This window comes from Petaurus breviceps, unplaced genomic scaffold, assembly GCF_028583685.1.
Source record: "Petaurus breviceps papuanus isolate PSGF00001 unplaced genomic scaffold, PetGlider_PUasm1.0 90603, whole genome shotgun sequence".
Classification (NCBI taxonomy): domain Eukaryota; kingdom Metazoa; phylum Chordata; class Mammalia; order Diprotodontia; family Petauridae; genus Petaurus; species Petaurus breviceps.
The window spans coordinates 208,659-234,927 of record NW_027187284.1 but is presented as its reverse complement, the minus strand read 5'-3'; the positions used below and the strand labels follow the sequence as shown (position 1 = coordinate 234,927).

At 36.8% G+C, this 26,269-nt stretch overlaps 1 protein-coding gene across 13 annotated transcripts in view; it reads left to right on the top strand.

Moving 5' to 3' along the window:
• The window catches only part of DMD (dystrophin), a 2,504,498-nt gene that overhangs the window by 2,406,170 nt on the left and 72,059 nt on the right, over positions 1 to 26,269 (top strand). For all 13 annotated transcript variants that reach the window (XM_069063824.1, XM_069063827.1, XM_069063826.1 and 10 more), the window contains one exon: positions 2,187 to 2,344. In XM_069063824.1, coding sequence (XP_068919925.1) covers positions 2,187 to 2,344 — 158 coding nt within the window. The remainder of the gene's footprint in view (positions 1 to 2,186; positions 2,345 to 26,269) is intronic.

Sequence of the window (26,269 nt, the reverse complement as noted above, 5' to 3'; positions counted from 1 at the left end):
CCTGCTTTCATTGGAGAAGTAGAGGACCATGGTTATGGAATTTGCATATGCTTCCAGATAGTGTCAGTGTGTTGATTAGTTTTACTAAATTTTAAAAACACAAACACAGACATAAAGGAAGGCTCTGTGGAGGTGGGGAAGTATATATTCAGAAATGGTATAAAACAAAAGAAATCAATAAAACAGCTTTAATTTAAAAAAAAAACAGTCACTTCTATATCATGATGAGCCCTCATTTTATTATGAGGATTTTATTGAAGGTCTCCTGACTCTAAGATATTCTAACCCTAAATGTTGTCTAGATGTACTTTTGAGTTGTCTTTCTTGCTCATATCTGTTCTTCCCTGAAACTAAGTAGACAAAATACTCAAACTGAAAAGGTTTTTTCTTAGACTTTTTTGATAAATTCGTTTCAGGATACTGTCCTATATTCAGATGGCACTGTCTCTTTTAGATTATGAATTTCTTTTGGATAAGACTGCCCATGTCTGTTGACATACAAGGGCTAGGACCTATGGTTGTAAATTTAATGGTGAGAGAGATGAGGAATTGTATTTCTAATACAACTAAAAGGGCATGATAATAATAATTTTTAAATGGGCTGTATGAATACATATTCATGACATTGGCATAAATATATTTTTGTTTAGTTGTATAACATAAATAGGTTCTACAGTTGGTCATAACCTAAATTTTGTTACTGTTATGTTCAAAATATCCTTAGAGAATATCTTAATACATCCAGTTCCCTGAAAATGGACTTGTGCTGATAATAGTAAGAGTTGATTACTTTTTTTGAAGCTTGGTTTTTTAGTAACTTTTTTTAAATTTTAAGACATATCAAATGCATTTTATTTCTGAAAATAATACGAACATTATACAAGTTTTTTGCTCTGTTTAATGAGTTGGCCAATCTTTTGATTCAACAGATTTTTACCAATTTTGATATTTCTTTTTTTAATATAAATTAAATTATTTATTTTTAGTTTTCAATATTCACTTCCATAAATTTTCTACCCCTCCTTCCCTCCTCTCTCCCCAAAACAGCTTGCAATATGATATGGGCTCTACACATACATTGCTATTAAACACATTTGCACATTAGTCATATTGCATAGAAGAATTATAACAAATGGGGAAAACCATGAAAAAGAAAAAAAAACAAAACAAAAAAGAAAATAGTCTAATTCGTTCTGCATTCTTTCTCTGCATGTGACTAGCATGTTCCATTGTTTGCCCTTTGGAATTGTTTTATGTCCTTGCATTGCTGAGGAGGGCTAAAGTCTATCAAAATCAATCCTTGCGCACTGTGCTTGTTACTGTGTACTGTGTCTACTGGTTCTGCTCTCCTCACTCAGCATCAGTTCATATAAGTCTTTCCAGGTTTCTTTGAAGTTCACCTATTCATTGTTTCTTATAGCACAGTAGTATTCCATTACATTCATATACCGCAACTTGTTTAGCCATTCCCCAATTGATGGGCATCCCCTCTATTTCCAGTTCTTGGCCACCACAAAAAGTGCTTCTGTAAATATTTTTGTACGTGTAGGTACTTAATCCATTTTTATGATATCTTTGGAATACAGCTCTAGAATTTCTGTAGTATTGCTGGGTATGCACATTTTTATAGCCCTTTAATTTTGATATTTCTTTTTTTGTGTGTGTGGGTGTGGCTGTTAAGTGTCCGAGGCCAGAACCAAACTCGGGTCCTATTGACTCCGGGACCGGTGCTTTACTCACTGCACCATCTAGCCACCTCAATTTTGATATTTCTTAAAATAATTTTCTGATTCCAAACATGGAAGGTACTTTGAACTATTTTTTAGGAATTTTTCTGAAAAAAATCCCCAATTAATATGAAAACTTTTTATCTCTAATAGCTCTTATGTATACAAATTCACAAAATATTGTGATCTGAGCTTGGAATTCTCACTAATTATCAGTACTGTGATATAAATTTCATTTTAGGATTATACTTTATTTCAGTGTTGTACAGTTCAATTTACACAATTTTGATTTACCTAGTCCATGCCCAGACTCAATGACCCAACTGATAGACAGTAGAGATGATCTTGTACAACATGACTATTTGTCGGCAACAAGCTTCTTTTAAAAAAAAAAAATTGTTTTCAGAACAATTTTGTGTGCAGCCATTTTACTGTTTGCATTTTTTCCTTTCCTTGCAGATCTTTTTAAGCAGGTGGCAAGTTCGATGGGATTTTGTGACCAGCGCAGGTTGGGCCTCCTTCTGCATGATTCCATCCAAATCCCAAGGCAGCTGGGTGAAGTGGCCTCCTTTGGAGGCAGCAACATCGAGCCAAGTGTCAGGAGTTGCTTCCAGTTTGTAAGTTGCTCACATTATAGTTATCAGTATGTTGTCCTGGGGTCATTTTGTAGGTGTGAGTGTAAGGGAGAAAGTTCCTATGTGAGCTCAAATGAGCTTTCCCTTAACAAGATGAGGCAACAAAATATAATAATTATAATGAATAACTGACATTTTCCTAGCGTTTACTATGTGTCAGGCACTCTACAGTTACATTATCTTATTTGATCCTTACAACCACCCTGGGAAATATAGGTGCTATCACTATACCCATTTTACACATAAGGAAACTGAGGCAAACAGAGGTTAAGTAAGAATCATACAGCAAAGTAAATATTTCAGGCTAGATTTGAACTCAGGTCTTCCTGACTCTAAGCCTGCCACTCTATCCATAATGCCACCTAATTGCCCTATGAAGAAGAGTAAATGTAGGCAGGGAATAGCCACTTAATAAACAAGCATTTATTATTTGCTTCCTATAGGTCAGGCAGTTAGATGGTGCAGTAGATCAGAGTACCAGGCCTGGAGTCAGGGAGATTCATCTTCAAATCTGAGTTCAAATCTGGCCTCTAGCTGTGTGACCCCAGGCAAGTCACTTAACCTTGTTTGCCCTGGTCTCTTGTGTCAGATGAGTTGGAAAAGGAAATGGCAAATCGCTCCTGTATCTTTGTGACCCAAATGGTGTCACAAAGAGTTGGATACAACTGTAGTGACTGAACAACAACAACAGGGACCAGGCAGTGTGTGAAACATTAGGAATACAAGGAAAGGGGAAAACTGATGCCTGACCTAAAGGAGGTCACATTCTAAAGCAGGAGACAAAATGTAGATAACTAGATACATGCAAAATGCATGCAAAGTAGGCAGAAGGTAATGCAGATAGCTAGAAGCAAGCACTCCATGAGGGGTCCTGAAGAAGTGTAGAATCTGAGCTGAGTTTTGAAGGAAGCCATGTAGACGAAGAGGTAGAAATGAGGGATTCAGGCATTCCAGGCATGGAGGAGGCACCCAGCCAAAGGGGGAGCAGGAGAGTCCTGTGGGCCAGGCTAGTTCTATTGTAGAGTGCTTGGATGGGAGTAAAGCATAAGAAACCTAGAAAGGTAGGAAGGAGCCAGGTGGCAAAGAGTTTAAATGCCAGACAGATGAGTTTATATTTGATCTTGGGGACAAAAGGGAGCCAGTGGAGCTCATTGAGCAGATTGTAGACATGTGCCATAGAAAAATTACCTTTGTGGCCAAGTAGAGAATGGAACTGATGAGTGGGGAGAGATTGAGGCGTGGAATTAGTAATCAGTTTTTACTGAAATTCCATCAAAGTTTTTGAATGACCTTTATTGATAAGGTGTTTATACATACATTTTCTCAGCTAATAATTATATATTGAGTGACTAAAATAAGGGACCTCTAGAGTTGTTTTGTTTTTGGTCTTTTTTGGGGGGGAGGGGGGAAGGTAGGGCAATTGGGGTTAAGTGACTTGCCCAAGGTCACACAGCTAGTAAGTATTAAGTGTCTGAGGCCAGATTTGAACTTAGGTACTCCTGACTCCAGGGCTGGTGCTCTATTTACTGCACCACCTAGCTGCCCCCTTCTAAAAGTTTTTATGCTTCAAATGTTTAGCCACGGGAAACAATGCAAAGTCAGGTATGAAATATTTTTTTCCTTCTGCTTTGCCCATTTTTTGATCTCAGAATGAAGCTAGTTATTGAAGTTAGGCTCTTGGGGTTCTTTTAATGGAATTTAAATGCATTTCTAACAAATAAATCATAAAAATATACATAGGATATTCACATAGTCAATATCAACAGGTAGTGAAAATAAACCTTATGGTGGAATATCAGCTTCATTATATGTTATGTAATTAAAGTGAATGGTTTTGATTAGGTAGCTTGTCGCTATTATTTCAAGTGTCTTAACTCTTCAGTTAGGAAGCTTAGATAGTGTAAAGGATTGAGCGCTGGGGCTGGAGTCAGTAAGACCTGAATTTAAGTGTGGTTTTAGACAATTAATAGCTCTGTGACCCTAGGCAAAGTGACTTAACCTCTGCCTGCCTCAGTTTCCTCAACTATAAAGTGGTGATAATAATAGTTCTTACCTTCTGGGGTGTTAGTGAGGATTACCTGAGATAATATTTGTAAAGAGCTTAGCAATGTGCTCAGCACATAGTAGGTACTTAATAAAATGCTTTTTCCTTCCTTTCTTATCCCTATTTTTAATTACATTTTTTTCAATTAACAAACATTTATTGTTCACTCTCTCCTGTATCCCTCTTACCCACCTCCTCCCCCCCCCCCACAAATGAGAAACAAAATCCTTATTATAAATAGCAAAGCAGATCCCCACGTTGGCCATGTCCAAAAATGTGTGTCTCATTCTGTATATTTAGTGCCTCTCCTCTCTTTCAGCAGATAGTTAGTGTTCATCATTGGTCCTCTTGAATCATAATTGGTCATCACATTTATCTTAGTTTTTAAGTCTTCGAAGTTGTTTTTATACTTTTCTTGTTATAATATAAAAGGTTACTATTGTGCTTACTTCATTATGTATGACTTCATATTAGACTTTCCAGATTTCTCTTTCCTTTGTTGTTTCTTGTGGAGCAACAATAAGCCTTTACATTCATAAACCAGAACTCATATACTGTACCAGTCACCAGCTGTTTCCCAATTGATGGTCATCCTTTCAGTTTTTAGTTTTTTACCACCTCAAAATACCTGTACCCATAGAACCTTTTCCTTTCTCTTTGAAGTCTTTTACATATAAGCCTACTAGTGGTATTGCTGGGTTAAAGAGTTAGCAGTTTAGTAACTTTGGAGGCATCATTCCTAATTTGTTTTCCAGAATGACTTGACCAGTTTGCAGCTTTACCAACAGTGCATTGATGTATCTGTTTTCTGATAGTCCCTTCATCATTTGTCATTTTCCCATTTTGTCAGCTTTGCCAATCTCATGGGTGTAAGAACCTCGGAATTCCTTAATTTGTATGTATCTAATTATTGTTTATTTTGAGCATTTTTTATATGGCTATTGATAGTGTAGATTTCTTCCTTTGAGACTCTCTTTTCATATACAGTAACCATTTATCAGCTGGAGAAATGGCACTTTAAAAAATTAATTTTTATCAGTTTCTTATATGTTACAGTGACTTCATAAGTAATAAATATTTTAGTTCCCTAATTAACTCCAAATTAATTATATCAAGGCTGACCTTTTGTCAAGTGTATTTTAGTTACTACTAGATCATTCAAGTTTTAGAAGCCTAAGGAATTATTTCTCTGGATAAATAGTTGCAAATTAGAATAATTTTTGCTGTTTGGCCAGGATAGTTTGCATTTCTAGAAGAGGAGTAGCTGTGTTTTGGTATTTATCATTCCTTGCTTTGAGACAAGGAGTAGAATTATGGTCATATAAGCATGTTGGTTTCTTTTTTTTTACAACAAATATATAAACAAGGAAAAAAGTTATGTTGCCTTTTCCCAAAACTAGTAGTTCCAGTACAAAAAGAAAAACAAAAATGATTGTACATGAACATGTGAAATTATGTGTACTTTTAGAAAAAATTCAAATTTAACATGTTGGTCCCAATACTCCTGAGATTTTCTATGAATTTTCTTTTGAACTTCTCTGTTTTCTTATGTTTCCTTTTAATGATTTGTTGGCCTTTTTTCTTTTCTTCACTTTTTTTCCTATTACAGTCACCACCTCTCTTTTCCATCCTCCCCAAACTCAACTTTTTCTTCTGGAGGGAAAGTAAAATCCCTCTTGTAACAAATGAGCTTGAATGATCATGAAAAACAAATTCACACCTTGGTTCTATTTGAAAATTTCTATCTCTTTGCTTATCTAGTCTTGTCACTGCTGTGCCAAGATGTAGGACGCACAGCTTATCAACAGGCTTCTGGAATCCTAATTGACCACGGCATTGATCATAGTTTTAAAGTCTTTCAGCGGTTTGTTTTTCTTTATAATCTCGGAGTCACTGGATACGTTGTTCTCCTGATTCTCTACATCTCCTTAAGTGGACAACTTTTCTATCAGGAGATTGTATTTTATATCTTCAGTTTTAGCAAATAAGATTCTTAGAAGATATACCTAAACCTTTCAGTAGACATCATTTACATAAGATCTCATTGATAGAATAGCCTTTGATAGCCTAGTGGCAACAGGTATATGTTACTTATGACTGATAATTTATCTCTCCAGTTTTCCACAATTTCCCAGGTAAGAATCTGGAGAATAATATCATAAGTAAATTAGAAGAACATGGAACATATTACCTGTCACATTTATGGCATAGAAGAATTAATGGATAAACAAGAGATACAGAGGATTGTGAGATGTAAAATGGATAATTTTGATTACATTAAATTAAGAAGGTTTTATACAAATAAAACCAGTGTAGCCAAGAGTAGAAAGAAAGCAGAACATTTGGAAAAAATGTTTATAGTTTCTTAGATAAAGGCCTCATATCTTAGATATTTAGAGAAGTTAGTCAAATTTATAAGAATATGAGTTATTTCCCAATTGGTAAATGGTCAAAAGATAAAAACAGGCAGTTTTTTAAAGAAGAAATTACAACTATACATAGTCACATGAAAAAAATGCTCTGAATCATAATTAATTAGAGAAATGCAAATTAAAGCAGCTTTGAGATATTATCTCACACCTGGCTAAAATGATGGGAGAAAATGACAGATGTTGGAGGGGATGTGGAAAAATTGGGACACTAACTGTTGGTGGAATTATGAACTGATAAACCATTTTGGAGAAAAATCTATAGTTATACCCAAAGCGTTATAAAACTGTGTTATGCCCTTTGAGCCAGCCATACCACTATTATTATTTCCCAAGGTGACCAGGGGGAAAAAATAAGGAAAAGGACCTATGTGTTCTAAAATATTTGTAGCAGTTCTCTTTATGGTGGCAAAGACATGGAAATTGAAGGGATGCTCATATCAGTTGGGGAATGGCTGAATAATTGTTGTATATGATTGCAATGGGATACTACTGTGCTATAAGAAATGATGAACAGGTTGATTTTAGGAAAACATGGAAAGACTTAAATGAAATAAGTAGAACCAAGAGAACATTGTATATACAATAACACCAATATTGCTTGAAAAGTAACTGTGAATGACTAAGCTCTTCTGAGGAAGATGAATAGTCAAGTCAACTACAAAGGCCTTTTGAAGGAAGATGCTATCCACCTCCAGAGAAAGAAGTGATATATGGAAGTATGTATTGTATGGTGTGTGAAATGTTGGCCTTTTCTAGTGTGGGGTTGGCAGGGAGAGAAGAAGACAGTTCAGAACTCAAAATGTAACTAATTGGTTTTGTTTTATATTTAAATATATAGAATAGTATTCAAATATACTGTCCTTTGCTCCATACTCAGTATAATGGAAAAATGTCCTTCATTCCATCCTTCAAGTTCCCCTTACCTCACATTTTTATCCCTTTTAATTATTCATTTTCTATCTTCTTAGACTCCATTCATCTCTTTTATATGTTGTCATATAGTCTGCAGTTTACAAATGTATAGTGTTACCTAAGTTTGTAAGTCAGTTTTCAGAAATTTGATTGTTTCTTGAATATTAGGAGCAGGGACTTCTCCTTCCCTCTTATTGTTTGCCAAAGCAATTGGATCAGAATTCCTGGAGGTTCTGAGATCCAGGGACAATGGCCCTGAAGCCAAAGGGAAGTGAGAATTGTGAGGAAAATATCTATGGCCATTAGTGACGGAGTCAGGTTTTTAGTTGGGGTAACAGGTTTCTGAATTTGTGATATCAGAGTGAGCATCAAGGTCTTAAATTAAGCAAATGACCCACCTTGTTGATGAGTGATGGTAAAGAGGGGTCCGGGTCTTTGGTGGTAGATAATGACATTCGTGCTGTGGATTTCCAGAAAGCAGTGGCGGTCTAGTTCAGTGGTAGTACCGGAAGAAAGAAAAGAGGATGGAATTAGGGATGGAATATTCTTGAGAAACTAGCTCAGAAGGGATGAACGGAGAAATAATGGTTCCTAGGTAAAATTGGGAGTTTCTAGGATGAGCCAGGAGGAGAAGCAAATCTCAGATTGAGTTGGACCTTTTGAAGTAAAAAATGGCCACTTGTAAGTCAGACATTTTAAATGTAGGAGGGGGACTATTTTTTCAAGCCCTTCTTACAGCACTCGTCCAGCTGACTGGCTCATCCCTATCTCCTTACTCTGTAACACCACTGTCAAAGGGGTCTTCTCTACTGATTGCTGTGACAAACCAACCACCTTAAAGAGCTAGCACCTTCCCATTGCTTTATCAGCCAGAACTAAGTTTTTCTCTCACTGCTTCAAGCTTGGTCCTTCATAACCAACTCAGTTTGTATTTTTGAGCATCTCAAGTCTGTCCACTTCCTGTGTCTTCCCTCTGTTTCTTGGTGGCACAGAGGTAGAGTGCTGGACTTTTGAAAACAGTTCAAACTTTTGAAAACCAATGTTCAAATCTCACCTCAGACACTTACTAGCTCTGTGAAACTGGACAAGTCAATTAGCCTTTCTCAGCTTTGGTTTTCTTTTTCTAACCTAGGGATAGTAATAGCATGTACATTATTACACGTTGTTATGATGATCAAATGCAATAATCTGTGTAACTGCTTTATAAACCTTAAAAAACTATATAAATGGGGGCGGCCAGGTGGCTCAGCGAGTAAGAGCACCGGCTCCAGTGTCGGGATGACCTGGGGATCAAATCCAGGGATCAAATCTCAGATACTTAGTACCAAACCCAGAAATAACTGGCCATGTAACCTTGAGCAAGTTACTTAACCCCAATTGCTTAAAAAAACACTATATAAATGGGGCGGGTAGGTGGCACAGTGAGTAAGAGCGCAGGCCCCAGAGTCAGGAGACCTGGGATCTGTTCCGGCATGGGATGCTTAACACCCACACAAAATAACTGTGTAACCTTGAGCAAGTTACTTAACCCCAATTGCTTAGGGGTGGCCAGGTGGTGCAGTGAGTAAGAGCTTTGGCCCCAGTGTTAGGAGACCTGGAATCGGTTCTGGCCTCAGATACTCAGCACCCACACAAAAATAACTGGCCGTGTAACCTTGAGCAAGTTACTTAACCCCGATGGCTTTAAAAAAAAAAACAAACCCTATATAAATGTTAGTTGTTTTTATTTTTCCTTGGAACCTTCATCATATTAATGGTTCCAAGTCTTCTTTTGAGCTGCATCTGGAATCTGAAATACCTTCTTCCATGCTAGAAGATGTTGTTTTTCTTAAGTACTTTAGTAGACCACATTGTTCCCTGGTTCCCGAGAGACCTTTCCCTACCAAGTAAAATAATTATAAGAATTTCTTCTGTTTTTACTGCATTCAACATAATTCCCGTAGGTCTCTTGCTTTGTCTCACAGAATGTATTTTCCATCGTACTGATCAATAATGTCACTGTGTTTAATTTGGGTAATAAACTTATCCAGCATGAGCGTTGTTAACCATGACTTTGTTTCCACACATCAGTGTCTATTTTAAATGGAAAATCTATATAGGGCAGGGAGCATTTGCTTTGCCACCTTTCTTCAGCATTCAACAGTGTCACATTCAGCTGAGCCTTCATTAAGGTTTTTAACATCAGTGATAATAAAGAAGACCAGGAAGGAGCAAATGCATGAGCTTAAATATCCATATTTGATTCTTAGGGATGCCAACCAAACCTTCTTAGCTTGGGAATAGAATGGAAGTTTTATAGATTTTCCACTTATGTTAACATCCTGGTTGATTAAGAAAGTATATATTAATAACTCATATTTATACTGTACTTTCAGGCGTACAAATATTTGAGTTTCCCTTAATTGATTTTTTAAAAATTAAACCCATTACACAAACAATAGGAGCACTTATAGGTAATGAGTTACAACCTAAACAGTCTGTGAAATTAATTAATATTATTGGATGTTAAATATAAGCTTAGATTAGATTTTGCATAGAAATACTTATAATTACTTATTTAATTCTAAAGAGACATTTCACATGATTAGACCATATCTCATGAATATATTCGATCTCTGGACTTTTTTTATAAGCTCAATATTAATTACAACAAATATAGATTTTTTGTTGTTTAAAAATACGATTGTAGAATAGGCCTCTAGTTTTATTGGGGAGAGGAACTACTCACAATTTTTCTCTCTTTTTTTTTTTTTGTTTAGTTTCTCTTATCCCTTTCAAGCCTTGACAGTGAAAACCTTTTTTTTTTTTTTTATTAAGAGCTCTTATTATTGGACACCTTAGCTTTAGCTGCTTACTTTTAAATGTAATTCATTTACCTCAAAAACTTTTCATTAAACTTGAATGGCAGCAGGAGTTAAGGCCACACTCAGGCATCTATTTTATGCACAGCTCCTCCTAATGGATGTTGTTCTAAACCTGTCCACAGCATTGTAGCCACATTAGTGCCTAATGTGCTTATGGGCAGATGTATCAGAAGCACCTCACTTCACCTGTGTTGTATGCACAAATTCAGATTTTGCCTGGCTAAGTTGACAGTTGGGAAAGCAGTAGGCTACCTCTCAAAAGACAGCTTTGCTTACCCCAGCCTCTTTTTTTTCTACTTATCTTTTTCCTATCTGTTATTTAAATTGCAAAGGCTTTAAAAGGGAAAGTATCTTGTGTGTACCTACCAAACTAGATATCATAGAAAGTGACACCTAAAATATTGGAAGAAAAATAGGAGGGACCAGGAGATCAAATTGAAGAAAGGAGACGAGAGTAAGACCAGTGGCTTCAGATGTCTGTTTACATGTCTGTACAAAGAATCAATAAGCCAGGTGAACTAGAAATGTAAGGGAGCAGAGTAGTCAAGATATGTGCAGGGGGTGGAAGTCGCTGTATATTAAGAAATATACTCTGATAAAATTCAGGAATAAGGGACTGTGGTAGAGAAAATGTGGTTAGTGATCAATATATTGAGAAAAAAGCATTATTATCAGGGGGTTTTACTACCAACTACCTGAACTGAAGGAAAGAGTTCAAGGACAGATCCATAAGAGATCACAGAAGCAAGAGATAACTGGGAATGGGGGTTGGTACAAATTTGGATTAACTCGATAATTTCATTCTTCTAAAGATTGGATTAGTAACAAGGATAACAGCTTATTCCAGAAGTATTCTGATGAACAAGTACAAACTATTTGCTGAAATAGAAACAGAAGTGACTATTCCATCTTAGAACTTGATAGAGAAGACAATAAATATAATCTAACATACACCCTATATAAGGAATAATTGAGTGCAAAAGGTTAAAAGAAAAGATAGGTTGGATCCCTTGTCCTAAAATTCTGCAGGGGAAGTAAATTCCAGAAGAATTTCAAGCCTGAAATCTGAAGATCATTAATAGAAATAATTCAAATGAGAAAGAAAAGGGAGAGGTACCCAAAGAGAACAATGAACAGGAAACTTATTGAACAACTTAAATTTTTAAAAGACATGTGTGGAAGTCTAAAGAAAGAGAAAAGTAATGAAAGATGAACACAAGAGTGTTAAGATCCTGTAAGCATAATACCAGGGGCACAAAAGCTTAGGATGGGTTAAGACTAGTCATGAATGCTGGGTACAATGAAAGGAGTTTTTTTTTACGTGTGATAAGTAAAAGAGAAGAACTAGCGAAGGCAAGGGACCACGACTCAAAGGATGGAATGATGAAAAAGGACGATGGAAGACAGGCAGAATCACTCAGTTGTTCATTCTGCTCCTGTTGCCTCTCCCAAGGAGAGTGATCTTCTGACTAGAAAGGACATATTAACTGTAAAAAATGCTTTAATAGAGTTGAAATCCAAATAAGGGAACTATCATTAAGGATATCTGTCAATCAAGTTTACATCACCAGGTCCTGAAGAATTATATTCCAGATAACTGGGCAGATCCTAGTTTTAGGTCATTTATCTTGGTTTGACTTCCGGGAAAAATTCTAAAACATATTATTAAAGATGTGTGAGTAATGTACCTAAAAGTAAAGAGTTGATCTGGGAGAGCCATCCATGGTTTCATCAAGGTCAATTCCCATCAGATTACCATTGTTTCTTTTTTTGATTGGATCATTAGCCTGATAGATCAAGTGAAGGGTATAGACTGTAGTTTACTTAGATTTCAGCAAATCATTTAATTCTATATACCTTATTTTCATACTTTTTTATCTTAGTTTCATGTCTTATTCTGTGTCTTTCATGTGCCTTTTGTGGACAAGATGGAGATGTGAACTAGATGATGGTAAAATTAATTGAATTGAGAACTGGTTAAATAATTTGGATCTAAAGAATACTCATTAATGGGCTGATGTTGACTTGAGGGGGGTCTGTAGTGCAGTACTCAAGAGATCCCTCTTTAACCCTCTGTCGTTCAGTAATTTTAATCATTGATTAGATTAAGTTATATATAGATTGCTCATCTCATAGGGTTAGCAAATGACCAAATGATAAAAAGTTGAAAAGGTTTTCAACAGCAGATCTTGACAAACAAAAACCAATGAGTCAGAGCAAATATGGAAAGAATTTAACACAGTATCATAAGTGACTTTGGAGACTATCTACTGGAGTACTACTTCATTTTACAGATGAGACATTAAAGCAAATGCCATGATAAACAGCAATTCAGAGTAATTCTGTGTTTTAGATGAGTGTACATGTATGGTAGTACTTGATTGCAGAAATCTGTCAGCCATATGCCAACTGCGTTAGCTGAATCATTGAAGCTAATAGGATTTTCAGGTCCTGGGTTTAACAAGGGGATATAATGATCTGGTAATACTAACTTGTTAATGGATTAAAACTACTATTTGCTTGGGTCAGCTATATAAAGATACAGATATCTTTATGTAAGTGTTTTCCCGTTTCAATTGGTTATGTTTAGATTCTTGCCTTTTGTTTGGACGTACGTGTGTGTATACACACAACATAACAGTGTACTTATTTCTTACCTATATAGTTTACTTAGCACTTCATATCTGGGCTGTATGGCTGCAGGGATGACACGGTAATTTATTGCTACTCAGAAATGCTTAGATGCCACACCAGACCCATGGCCCTAGGTTGGGGCACTCTGAAAAGAAATGCTAAATTGTGTTTTTTATGTGCTAATCAAAATGACTCAGTACATACACGTCAATCACGGGATGGTACAATTGAGCTCAAGCCAAGACAAGCAAAAGACCATAAGTAGGCAAGAATCTAGGCTTGACCCATAGAAACTACATAGTGTGGGATAGTATTACATCTGTAATGTGTAAACAATCCCAAGGATACAAAATAGGGTGAGGTACACAGTAATATAAAGTGTCTAGCATTCTATGAATTTAATCATATCAACCATATATATGTACTAGTGAAATAAATAAATCCTGAGTAAATGATGTAGATAGCAAAGACTGTAGGAATTCAGGAGACAGAGATATAGGTGATATATAGTGGTAGAGAGATCTTTATGGAAAACCCAGGACTTGAACTGTGCCTTGAAGTAGGATGCTGGATACAGTTTGTACAGATCCAGGAGGGTTGGACGGAAAGTATAGCAAAGGCAATTTCGCTCTGCTTCTTCCCTTTAGTCATGCCTCTTTCTAAGTATCGTTCTTTTCTGGTTAGATGGCAGTTTGCTTTTCCTTAGGATGCTTTCCCTTCATTAATAATTTCATCTTTTTTGTTCAGTGTTCATCATTAACATTCTTGTTCTTTATTCAGAGTAGAGTCAGAATTGAGAGAAGTTAACAGTATTTGGATTTAACACAGTTTTCAGAAGTCTAATAAACTTTGCAATAATTTGCAATCCCAGTGGAGAGTTGTTACTAAAGGTGAACTTTAGAATCTACTTCCCCAGATCCAGCTTTTGCAGTCGGGTACCCTGGCAACCACCTTGTCTTGTGTGTGCAGCATGCATGAAAATGGGATGTTTATTCTAGCAAAAGATAACAGAGAAGGAGAAATCCCCTTTGCTCTTTGTTTGAAGTGTAAGACCTTGGGAATGTGAGGAGGCCAGTTCCTTTCTGTCAACATGTCCCTTGAGTTTCTAAAAGCTGTTTTTTTCTAGTAGCAAGGACAAATGGTAATAAAATGCTTAAGTGTTTCCTCCAAGCATTTCGACAAGCTTTCCTTGTGCTGGAGAAAAAGCAGCTTTTTTTTACTTCCTCTGATGAGCCTTTCATTAGATTCTATTTTATTTCTACTCCACCCCCCACCCCCTGCTGGCTGGGGGAACCTGCTTTTCAATGCTTTCAGAATTGATAACCATAACAGAAAACCATAGATGCTGATTCAGTCTGGGTGGGGTAGTAAAAAGAATTGGTCATGAGTCTGCACGTGTAATACCCTGGGGATATCTCTTTTATATTTTGTGTGTGTGTGTGTGTGTATTTTTAGTTTTCTGTGAGTCAGAATTTACATGTGTCCTTCCACCCACTCCAGGCTTGTATGATATCATCCTATATGTAGCCTAAAAGATTTTAGGTTATATTAAAAAAAATTTATCTAAGTTAAAGTTATATTGTTTTAAAAACGAAATGAAGGAACTTGCAGATTAGGTTATAGTAAACAATTGAGTGAGAAATGGATTCTTTAACATGGTAGAAAATATGTAGTTTGGTAGTAGTTCAGAATTTTAAAATGTCACCTATAAAATGAGCCTGCATCAAGGTGAATATTTTCAAGCATTTGAAATCTCTGGCTAAACAGTATTTTATAGCAGACGATAATCTATATTTTAGAGGGTTCTGTTTCCTAGAATAGGATGAGGTAAAGTGATGAGAAAGTTTCTAGGGATTCAGATGTTTGTTTTGTTTGTAAAAATCAGTTTTGAATTGCTAGTGGTAATGGGTTAAGCAGCCACTGGAATCCATAGCTCCTTAGAAATCTCATTTTAGCTGTCTGTTTTAACTCCCTTACATACCAAGAGCAAAATAGTTTATTTTTAAATTAAGATAGTGATCCTAAAAAGCAGTAAAATGAACAGTCAGATGACAACAAGAGAGAAAAAGTTCTCAAAATACAGGTCGTTTTGACCAGCTGGAGAAGTGGGAGAAGCATCTGGCCTAGCTCAGTGGTCCAGCACTGGCCTTCAGGACTATCCACCTCTCCTTTTCCCTCCCCTTCCTTCTTCCTCTGGGGCTATGATTACACTGAGATAAAAAGATCTAGGATTAAAGGTTAGATCTTAAGGTGTTAGGTTAGCCTGGAGGTTATCTTCCATTTCCTTCATTTTATTGATAAGGAAACTGAGGCCCTGAAAGGTGATTACCATTACACTGATTCTTGTTGTTTGTCCTTCATTTTCAAAGAGGACCGAGGACTTCAGGAAGGTGATTTCTGGATTTGCAAGCAGATTGGATTTAAATGAGGGAGGGCCGTTCAAAGTCACCAGCCTCACACTCTCTCCTGTGGAGCCATCTGGGTCCAGGGGCCACATATAGATCAGGACACCTGGAGAGCATTAGAAGGAAGAGTGGGAATTAGAAGTCCGGTTTTGTGACTAAATCCAGCAGTCTTTCTGCTTTGCTATTACTATTAAATTGGTGATAGTAAGGAAGATTGGGAGGAAAGTATAATGGAGGGGTGGCTAGGTGGCACAGTGAATAGAGCACCTGCCCTGGAGTCAGGAGGACCTGAGTTCAAATGTGACCTCAGACACTTAACACTAGCCCTGTGACCTTGGGCAAGTCACTTAACCTCAATTGCCCAGCCTTCCCCCCCCATCTAAAAAGTGGAAAAAAAAAGTATAATAGAATATGTTCCCCCATTCATTGTCTATTCCAGCCAAGCTGGCCTACTTCCAGTTTCCTGTATATGACATTCCATCTTCTTTCTCTCATTTCTGCCATTTTCCATAGACCCCTCCTTATCTGACCTCTGCCTCTTAAGAATTCTTAGCTCCCTTAAATACTCAGCCTTTAAAGTACCACTGGCAACAAGAGACCTTTCTTGAGTCCCCCCAATTTTTCATTTTCCTCAACCCCATGAAAATTACTTTGTATTTATTTTGCATATTTTGGATTTAAAAAAATATATCAATGATATTCCCTTTGTATTAATCCCTAAACCTATTTGATAAACCTGTTAAGCTCAGGGATTATTTCTTTTCTTGCTTTTTTTCTTTACCAACCCATAGCACAGTGCTTAGACCTAACAAGTGACTGAGTGGCCAGGACAACTTCAGCCTGGGAATTGGAGAGTAAGCTTGGGAAAGAGCTTTTTATTTATCAGTCAATCAGCAAACACTTAATAATTGCCAATTTTGTGCCAGACACTGTGCTAGGTGCTAGAAATATAAATACAATGAATGGTACAGTCCCTACTCAAAAGGAACTTATATTCTGATGAGGAAACAAGGATACGCATACAAACACTGGACAGCTAGGTGGCGTAGTGAATCAAATCTAGTCTCAGAGGCTTACTAGCTGTGTGACTCTGGACAAGTCACTTAACCCTGTTTACCTCAGTTTTCTCATCTGGAAAATAATCTGAGGAAGGAAATAACAAACTACTCCAGGATCTTTACTGGGAAAACCCCAGGTGGGGTCATGAAGAATCGGGCACACAACTGAAACAACTGAACAATAAGAAGTACAGAATAAATATAAAAGAAATAAATGTCAAGTAATTCCATGTAAAATCATTTGAGAGAGGGAGCACTAGCAGATGAACAGATCAGGAAAGGCTTCCTGTAGGATGTGTGCTTGAGATTCTCTCTCAGGTAGAGGGAAGGAAGATTTTCTGCAAAGACTTAGAGATAGGGGAATGGAGTGTAGTATGTAAGGAACAAAGGCCAGTTTCGCCGGATTTCATTGTACAGGAGGGAGAGTAATGTCCAGTGAAACTAGAAATAAAGTTTGGGGCTAGGTTGTGAAGTTTAAAAAAAAAAAAGACACTAAGCAAAGTAGTTTTTAATTTTATTTTAGAGGCAATGGGAAACCATTGGAGTTTGAATAGGGGAATGACATGTTCAGACCTATGCTTTGGAAAAATGCCTTTTGCAGCACTATGTAGAATGAACTAAAGAAGAGTGAGGCTTGAGGCAGAGAGACCAATTAGGAGGAAATTGGAGTTAATCTTCATGGAAACTGATGAAGGACCTGGTCGTGTGTGGTAGCTGTGTGACTAGAGAAAAGGGATTGGATATGGAAGATGGGAAGGTGGAAACAGCTAGATTTGTCAATGATTTGAAATGTGGAGTGACAGTAAGGAGTCGAACATAACGCTAGGGTTGTGAATCTGGAAGACTGGAAGATTGGGGGTGTTGGCAGGTTTGGAATATGGATGGGTTTGGGGACTGAGTTATGTTTTGGACATCTTGAGTTTGAGATGTCTCCAAGCATACGCAGTTTGAAATGTCTAATAAACGATTGGTGATACAGGAGTGAAGTCGAGGGAAACACTGGGGCCAGCTATATAGAACTATGTTATCTCTGTAGAAATGATGATTAAACCCCTGGGAGCTGATGAAGTCACCAAGGTAGCAAAGGAAAGAAAAAGAGAATCCACTAAGTGGCTTGGAGCCCCACTCCTATTGTAGGACAGATATGTTCCTAGGACCCCACATTGAAGCTTTAAATATGTATTTGTGTGTGTGTGTGCACACACAGATACACAAGTACATATAACTAATATACATGGACACTTTAAATTAGAAGCTACCTCTATAATAATCAGTCCATGAATAATTTAAATTGGGAGTATGAGATTATTCTAGCAAAATTTGATTTTAGTGGATCCTTTCTGGTTCCTCTTCCCTTTCTAAGTGTTCATCAATCATCTGCCCAATAATCCTTTTAAAAATGTTTTTAAAGAGGGATATCAAATTGATAGGTCTGATTTTCAGAACTTCTCCCCTTTCCTTTATTTCCTCTTTTAGTGTGTCATTAGACTCTTATAAGCAAAGTTGAGAAAGTCATGTGCCAGGAAATTGTTTTCAACAGAACTCAGTTATAGTGATGGTAGAAGTGGTTTTTCTCCTGTGATAATCTCTGGGTATTATTTTTATGAGCTTTATTTGTTTAAGCAGTGTCAGTGGTATCAACTTCATATTCAATATGTTTCACCTAAAGCAGCTTATGTGTATAAATTTTTATTTGTATTTATTTTACATCTCCTTTCTACTTCTTATTGTATTCATACATACACAATGAAAAGGGATCTTCTTCATCTGTCATCTGAATATTTATGTTCAGAACACAGAAATGACTATCATCTTTCTACAGTCTCACCAGTCGGGTACACATGAGGAAAAAAGCACAAATTTGAATATGAATTTCAATCAGAGCTGTTAGAGAAGTGCAACATGCATTATTTTAGTAGAGAAATAGTAAATTGTTCTAGAATATCTGATCTCACTGCATATTACAGGTATTTTCACCTAAAGAAACTTGTCTTATTGAAAGTAAGATTTTAAAATTCAGCATTAATAATTTGTCTTAAAACAATTTCTTTGTGAAAATTATTGTTATTACTAGAATTATTATTTGCTTTCTTGGTGTTTTCTTCAGTTTTGTCTAATTCTTCGTGACTCCGTTTGTGGTTTTCTTGGCAAAGATACTGGAGTGAGTTGCCATTCCTTCTCCAGTCCATTTGACAGATGAGGAAACTGAGGCAGACAGGGCTAAGTGACTTGCCCAGGGTCACACAGCTAGGCAATGTCTGAGGCTGGATCTGAACTCAGGTCTTCCTGTCTCCAGGTCTGGTGCTCTATCCACTACACTACCTAGTTATCTCCTTGGGGTTTTGGGTAATATCATGCTATCCTGCCTCTTCCGTGAGTTGTCCTTCTCTGTTCAACTGCATTCCTCATCTCAGTTGTTCATGTTTCCTCCCTCTCATCAGTAGAAAACATCTTATAATCTCTCTTCCTTTTTATGTCTTCGTTGATGGTGAATAAGAGTGAGAGTCCTTCAGTTGCTTAGCATCTTGTTGTAGCCACAACCTCCACCTCTTTAAACATCATCTACCAAAAAAAAAAAAACCCTGAATCTTTAGATCGTTGAGCATTTGCTTACCCTTTTATTTACTTTATGATTATAAATTAGAAGTCCAGAATCAGAAATTTTTTAAAAACCCTTTTTATTAGGCGGCCAAGTGGTACAGTAGGTAGAGTGCCGAACCTGTTGATTAACCAGCCGTGTGACTGATCAGATCCCTTTACTTCTGACTGCCTCAGTTTTTACTATCTGTTAAATGGGGATAATAATAGCAACTACCTCCTAGGCTTGTTGTAAGGATAAAATGAGATAATATTCATGATGTACTTTGCAAACCTTAAAAGTGCTATATAAATGTTGACTATTATTGTTATTATGATTGTGCTTTGCCCATTAGGATAGATGATTAGTCTTAAAGAACTATTTTTCGTGATCAGAAAATTATCTTCAAACTTAAAATTCTACTTTTCATTTAAATGTGGCCAGTCTTTCTGTGGTTGTATGAACATATACAGCACTTCTATGAGGCATGTGAGCAGTTTTTTTAGGATATTGAATTTGTTGTTTTATTATTTTGGAACAGTATGTTAATTAGCTTATTATTAGTCAGGGATAGCAAATAGATTAGAGTCAGAATAGTTGACCTTGAAAATGCAAATGAATGGCTCATAGTCACCTTTTGTTATTATTTGGGTTGATTTTATCTTTAATTGGCAATGCAGATTTTTTTAATTAAAATTTAGAATAGTGAACCTTGGCCTCCTATTTCCCTCATTATCTTCAGAATATTAAATAAAATACTGCAGTTCTGGGAGAGCTCTTGGAAAGGAAAAATGTGGGATTTCTTGTCTTTCTCTGACAGGTTTTGGCCTCACAAGCCTTACTTCAAAGAAAAAAAAAATTCTGTCAGTGATATGTGTAGTTACTCTTGGAATCTATGGGCTTACTCCTGTGGTAGCAGCACACATGTGACTAGCTCTGGAAATTTTATCTGAGCAGAATATTTGAGAAGACATTTATTGTGTTAGAAAAATGTCAGAGATCCAGAATGGCAAAAAGCTTTCTGTTAAGTTTTGTTTGAGGTTTCCAGGCTTGGGGATCTTTTCAACTCTTGCTTCATTGGCCTACTACCTTTTCCACCTCTAGAGTGGTATGAATTCTTTGGTTTTTTAGGTTTGTTTACCTTAACTCTGTTCTGGACCGCCAGGAATAAAGCTTGTCTCCATCCAGAATGATTTCTTTTTCAAGGACAGGTTCTTTCCTCTCCTCTCTTCCCCTTCCCAAGGTTGAAGGAAAATCGAGTTGGACTTCTTATCAAAGTTTTCTACCCTCTAGTGCATGTCAGTGGAATAGCAGGAAATTTAATTGTAATAGTTTTGAACTGTGGCTCTCTATAAAACGAAATAGAGAATGAAAAGATTTATTAAGTCAGCTCTTATTTCCCTAAGGCAGAGAAGTACTCTCCATACCCTCTCCTCCCTCTCCCTTCCCTATGCCCTAGTGTTTTGTCCTTCTCTAGTCTTTTTTTTTTTTTTTTTTTTGCCTTTTTGGAGGGCAGTTGGGGTTAAGTAACTTGCCCAAGGTTACACGGCTAGTTTTTTGTGTGTGTGGGTGTTGTGTCTGAGGCCAGAACTCAGGTCCTCCTGACTCCAGGGCCAGCGCTTTACTCACTGCACCAACTAGCTGCCCCCCTTGTCTAGTCTTGAAGAGTTTCACCTACCTATAAAAAATAAAATTTAATGTACAGTCTTCAACAAGTCATTTAACCTCTTGGGATCTCAGTTTCTTTGACTGCAATACAAAGATGGTAAATTACAGGATTTCCAAGGTCCCTTACAACTCTTACATTCTGTGATTATGACATTCACAGAAGAGAGGGAAAATATTTTAAGTGTAATCATTTGTCAAATGCCTAACATGAGAAAAGTACTTTTTCCTGATTTTACTAGATAATAGACTAGGGGAACTCTACATTGCAATATACTGCAAAATAAAATGTCACATATGACCCCTGCTTGTAAAAATTAGAACACACAGCTATTTTAAAATGAACAAAGAATGAATTGTTTTGAATGAATGAATTTGAATGAATCTTTGGTTTGATGCAACAAGTACTGATTAAGCTACTTGTTTTGTTCAAGGCTTTGGGCTAGGAGCTCTAAGATGCCAGAATAAAGAAGGAAAGCATTCTAGGCTTGGGGTGTGTCTTTTGCAGATAGCACAAAATAGAATGCCAGGTTTCACTGTAGCATAGGGTGTATGAAGTGAGGTGAATTAAGCCAGAACTTGGCTATGGAGGGCCTTTGATAGACTGAGGAGTTTGTCTTTTATTCTAGTGGCAATAGGAAACCACTGAAGGAGGGATGATTAAACCTGTGCCTTAGAGATATTCTTTTGGACACTCTGGAAGACTGATGAGACCAGAGCAGCAGGGAGCCCAGACTGGAGGTGGTTTTTACTGAAGTGGAGAGCGAGAAAACAAGTTCAAGAGGTCTCAGAAGGTAGAAGGAGGAGGACCTGATTGGAACCAGGAGGAAATGGCCTGGGGAAGGGGGGAAGGAAGTCAGGAATGACTCTTAAGGTTATAAACCTAGGTGAATAAGGATTTTGTGGTGACTTCAACAGATTGGAGACAGTTTGGAAGAGGGATGAATTTAGAAAGAGAGATTTTTTTAGACATGTCAAGATGTCAAAAGTACATGGGGATATCCCACATTAACAACTGCCTATTGAACCATATACATGTTAGTCCAAGAGAACATTAGTCAGCGAAATATAATAGTTTCTGTCATTTCCTATGGACCTGTATACATTTTTAAACATTCACATACATATTTAACATATATAACAAATTCATATATGTAAGTTTGGGAATCATCTTCATAAAGATAACTCAGTTCAAGGAAAGGGCTTAGAAAAAGGAGAGGGTTGAGAGACAAACATTAAGCAATATTCATGCTAAGGGGTTGGGGGAGATAGATCCTAAATAAATCAGCAAAGCAGGCTAAGAAGTGGTGGTCACACTGGGGATGAGTCATGGCCATCTCTTGGAGGTGTCTGTCTGCTAAAAGCAGAGCAGCTGATCAATTCATTTTTAATGATTCATTATAAACAATTATTGAATCCCAACTCAGTTAATTACACTTCTTTTATTTACATTTCAATACATGAAGTTCCTTTTCTTTTTTTTTTAGGTGGTTACATAAGTAGAAGAAGGGGAGAAGAGGATCTTGAAAGCCAGGGCAGGAGAGAATATTTAGGGGGAGGGAGTAGTAAATAGTGTCCAAAATTGAATACTGATGGTGGCACTCTACTAATCACTGGCAATACAAAGAAAAGTGAAAACATGGCCTCTGCCTTCAAGGAACTCAAATTCTAATAGGGAGTTTAGCCAAGAGGAAGAAAGATTTCTTATCTTACTTACCAGGGATGACTGAATCAAATGAAAGTTTTTAAAGATCAGAGAGACATGGGCACATTTGTAGATAGCAGGTAAGGAGCCAGTAGTGAGGGAAAGACCAAAGATAGAGTAGGGATGATGATGCAGTCAGTGTGATGGAGACTTGTGGGGATGAGATCAGAGGTTCACATAGAAGGACTTGTCTAGGTCAGATGAAGGACCACCTCTTCACAAGAGGCAAAAGTGAGGGAGGAGATAATGGGGAGATGTCTTGAATAATTTGGGATGAGGAGAGGATAAGGGGTGCTCTCAGCAAATAGCTCTAATTTGGTGAAGTATGAAGTGAGATTCTCAGCTGAGAGGGTGAAAAGAGGACTCAGGGATGGGATGCTTGAGGGGTGGGGATCAAAAAAGTTTAGAATTTCTTGTAATAGCAAGCACCCCAGCATCCCCAGGGTGACTGCCAACACAGGTTCTTAGATCTGCTTTTCTAAAGGAAAGCAACTCAAAATGGGTTAACAATCTTGCTTTAATCAATCAAGCATATATCGTTTACCTAGTTCAGGGGAAAAAGGTCAGCACCCTGAACTTCAGAATATATGGAGGTTACAAGCATAAGTGACAAGAACATTTCAGCAGACAGGCTTCCAGACTGTCCAACTATTACATACATCCATACCTAATCACAGTTACCAGAAAGGGAAGAATCAACATCTGGATTTTCAAAGCCGGGGGGCTCTCAATGGCTGCCCAGAGTCTCATCTGGTCAAATCACACAACACTTCTCAAAGTGAGCCCCAAAGCAAAGCCTCCCATCAGGGCTTATATAGCCTTCTCCTGGCTCAGAGAACATAACAACCTTCTTGACCCGCTGCCCAATCACAAAGTATCTCCTGAGAAACAAAATTCCCACCACAGGCTCCAGGTGCACTTAAGCCTAGGGGCATGGAAGATCTTAAAAATTTACATTCCTATAACATATCTATGCTGAGGGGGATAGTGAATCAACTTAGGTGGTAAATGGAGTGATGTTCTTGTTGCCGTGAAGGCATGGTTGTTGAGATCATGTAATATAAATTTGTGATGGATCCAGTCAGCACAGTTGCATGATTTTTTTTCCAGTTCCGTTCAACTGCAGGAGTGAAGGGGGAAAATGGTGGGAGTAATCCTGAGTTAGGGTTTGACAAAAAAATGATCAGTGATGGGATAAGGGAGCAAGGGATTTGAGAGTAGAGCTTAGTAAAGTCTTGCTTTCTTAATATTTGGGGGAAGGGAGCAATTTAAAAGTAAAAATAAGTGCTTTGTATCTAAGATAACAAAACTCAAAACCAAAACAGGAATGCTTCCTCCCATGTGAATTTATAAGATTCAAGAAGAGTGCTGTTTTGTGATTTTTTTTTGGTAACTAATTAATTTCTTTATTATTAAAACTGGGAATGTTCAGATGAAAAGGATCATTAATATTCTTTACAACTTATCTTTGTTACTACTTTTATGTTGTATATGAATGCAAATTTCTCTCATGTGAAATATTTCATTGGTGCTTTTCCTGGATTTTAGAGGCTGTTAAAAAAGATGTAATTGCATCCCAGGGAACAACTTGAGAGCTGTCTGTCCTACACTGTTTGACCCTAACTAGCTTATTCTTTGTAGTTTTAAATCTTCCTGTATGAAGATTGTAAAAAAAAAAAAATTAGTTTTGATGAATTTAAATATTACTAATCTTCCTAAATGCTGGGCTTTTCCAGAAGAATTCTGTAGAGTGGTTGGGTTTTCATCTGCCAATATCATTAGCTCTCAATAATCACTAAAAAACATAAAATGGATGTTAGCATTTATTAAGGCTATTTTTCACTGTATATACAACACTTGTATAAATTTATATGATTAGGAAGGGTAGAATTGTTGGTCAGGCCGTTCATTTCTTTTTTGTTGGGGTTTTGAATTCAGTGTATTTTTCAACAGAATTTACCTTTTTTTTTTTTTATCAGTAAGAATATATACAGTAGCATTGTTGCAGAAGCAATATTTCTCCCTAAGTGGCTTAAAATCTACTGAATAAATTTCAGTATATTCATGTCCACTTGGTAATACGCTTTGGCATTTAGTTTATGATAGTTCAAAGCATGATATCAAATCTCAGAATAGGTTATTTGTTTTTTATTACTTCTTTCGTCTTTTGTTCTCAGCCAAACTATTTTCCTATTCTCCGTTCTAACTTGTTTTTAAATTGCTCAGGGTTTCCTTGCTACTTCACCTTGACCATATAACACCTTGACCAAATTGCTACTTTAAGATGCCACCACTTGAAGAAATCATTTTACCCTTCTCTTTAAAATATTAAGACTGCCCAACTGATTTTTTTCTCACCTACTCTATGACTAAAACTATAAGAGCCTTGGAAGAAGCTGAATACTTTGCTACCAGTTTTCCAGCTATTTGTAGCATGATTGATAGCAATATTGATTCAGGAATAGTCTCTGTCAATAGAATATGAGATTCTTCACCTCAAAGATTATTTTTGTTTTATCCTTGTATTCCTGACACCTAGAATAGTGTATTATAGTAATATGTATTATATATATATGTATGTATGTATGTATGTCATAATATATTTTTAATAAATTTGGGCTGAATAGCCCAAGAGACTCCAAATAGTTATACATGAGATTATTTCCATGATTTGCTTCATAAATCAGAAATTCCCCATATTCGGATTACATTATTTTTAGAACCCAGTGCTCAGCAAAATGCCTGGTACATTGTAGGCGCTTAATAAATGTTGATTAATTTATTTAAGTACATTTGTCTCTTCTTAATGTACTGTTATTATAAGTGGTTCTTACTATTGCTTGGTGAGGTTGTTTCCTCTGAACTAGAGGAGCCAGTGTGTGGTGGGTTCCTCAAGTCTTCTCATGCCTTCTGTAGCTTCTTCCACGTCTAAATATTCTCCTTGGTGCAGGAAAGATAAAATCTCAGTAGTAGTGCCAATTCATAGTTTCTTCCTTTTGTAAGTTGTGACCTCTTTGACATAGCAGTTGGCATGGAGCTCAGAGACAGACAGTTTTGTCATCATGTTCTCCATCACCCCTCAGACCGTTGCAGAAAATGGGAGAGAAATGTAGCAAAAATAGTCAACACAAAAGAGAACTTTGAATGCAGGCATGTGCATAGAAGTGTTGCCAGTCCCTACCATAAAAATGGATCTTGGGTGTCTCAGGGATTTGAACAGGCCATGACACAAGGGATTAATATGTTATCATATCATACATTGCTTATATCAGGGAATAGTGTACCTGTATTGTTCTGCTGTCATATATCATTCTTTCTCCAGTGATACATAGTGAAATGATCATAATTTAGTTCAAAGTAGCTAACTTTGGCTGGTGTGTGTGTGTATCTTTGTCTATGTCTGTGTGTCTGTGTCTCATTTTCCTTAAACTTCAAAATCTGTTTGATGTTTTTAAAACTGCTATTGCTGTCAAACAAAAATTATGTGCTGCTCTGCCAAACAATTTATATAAAAATGAAGGATAAAAGAGAGAAGTGATCTCCAAAAGGTAGACTTTAGTTCCATTACTTAGTGCCAGTTAATAGTTGTAAATAATTGAGATCTTTACAT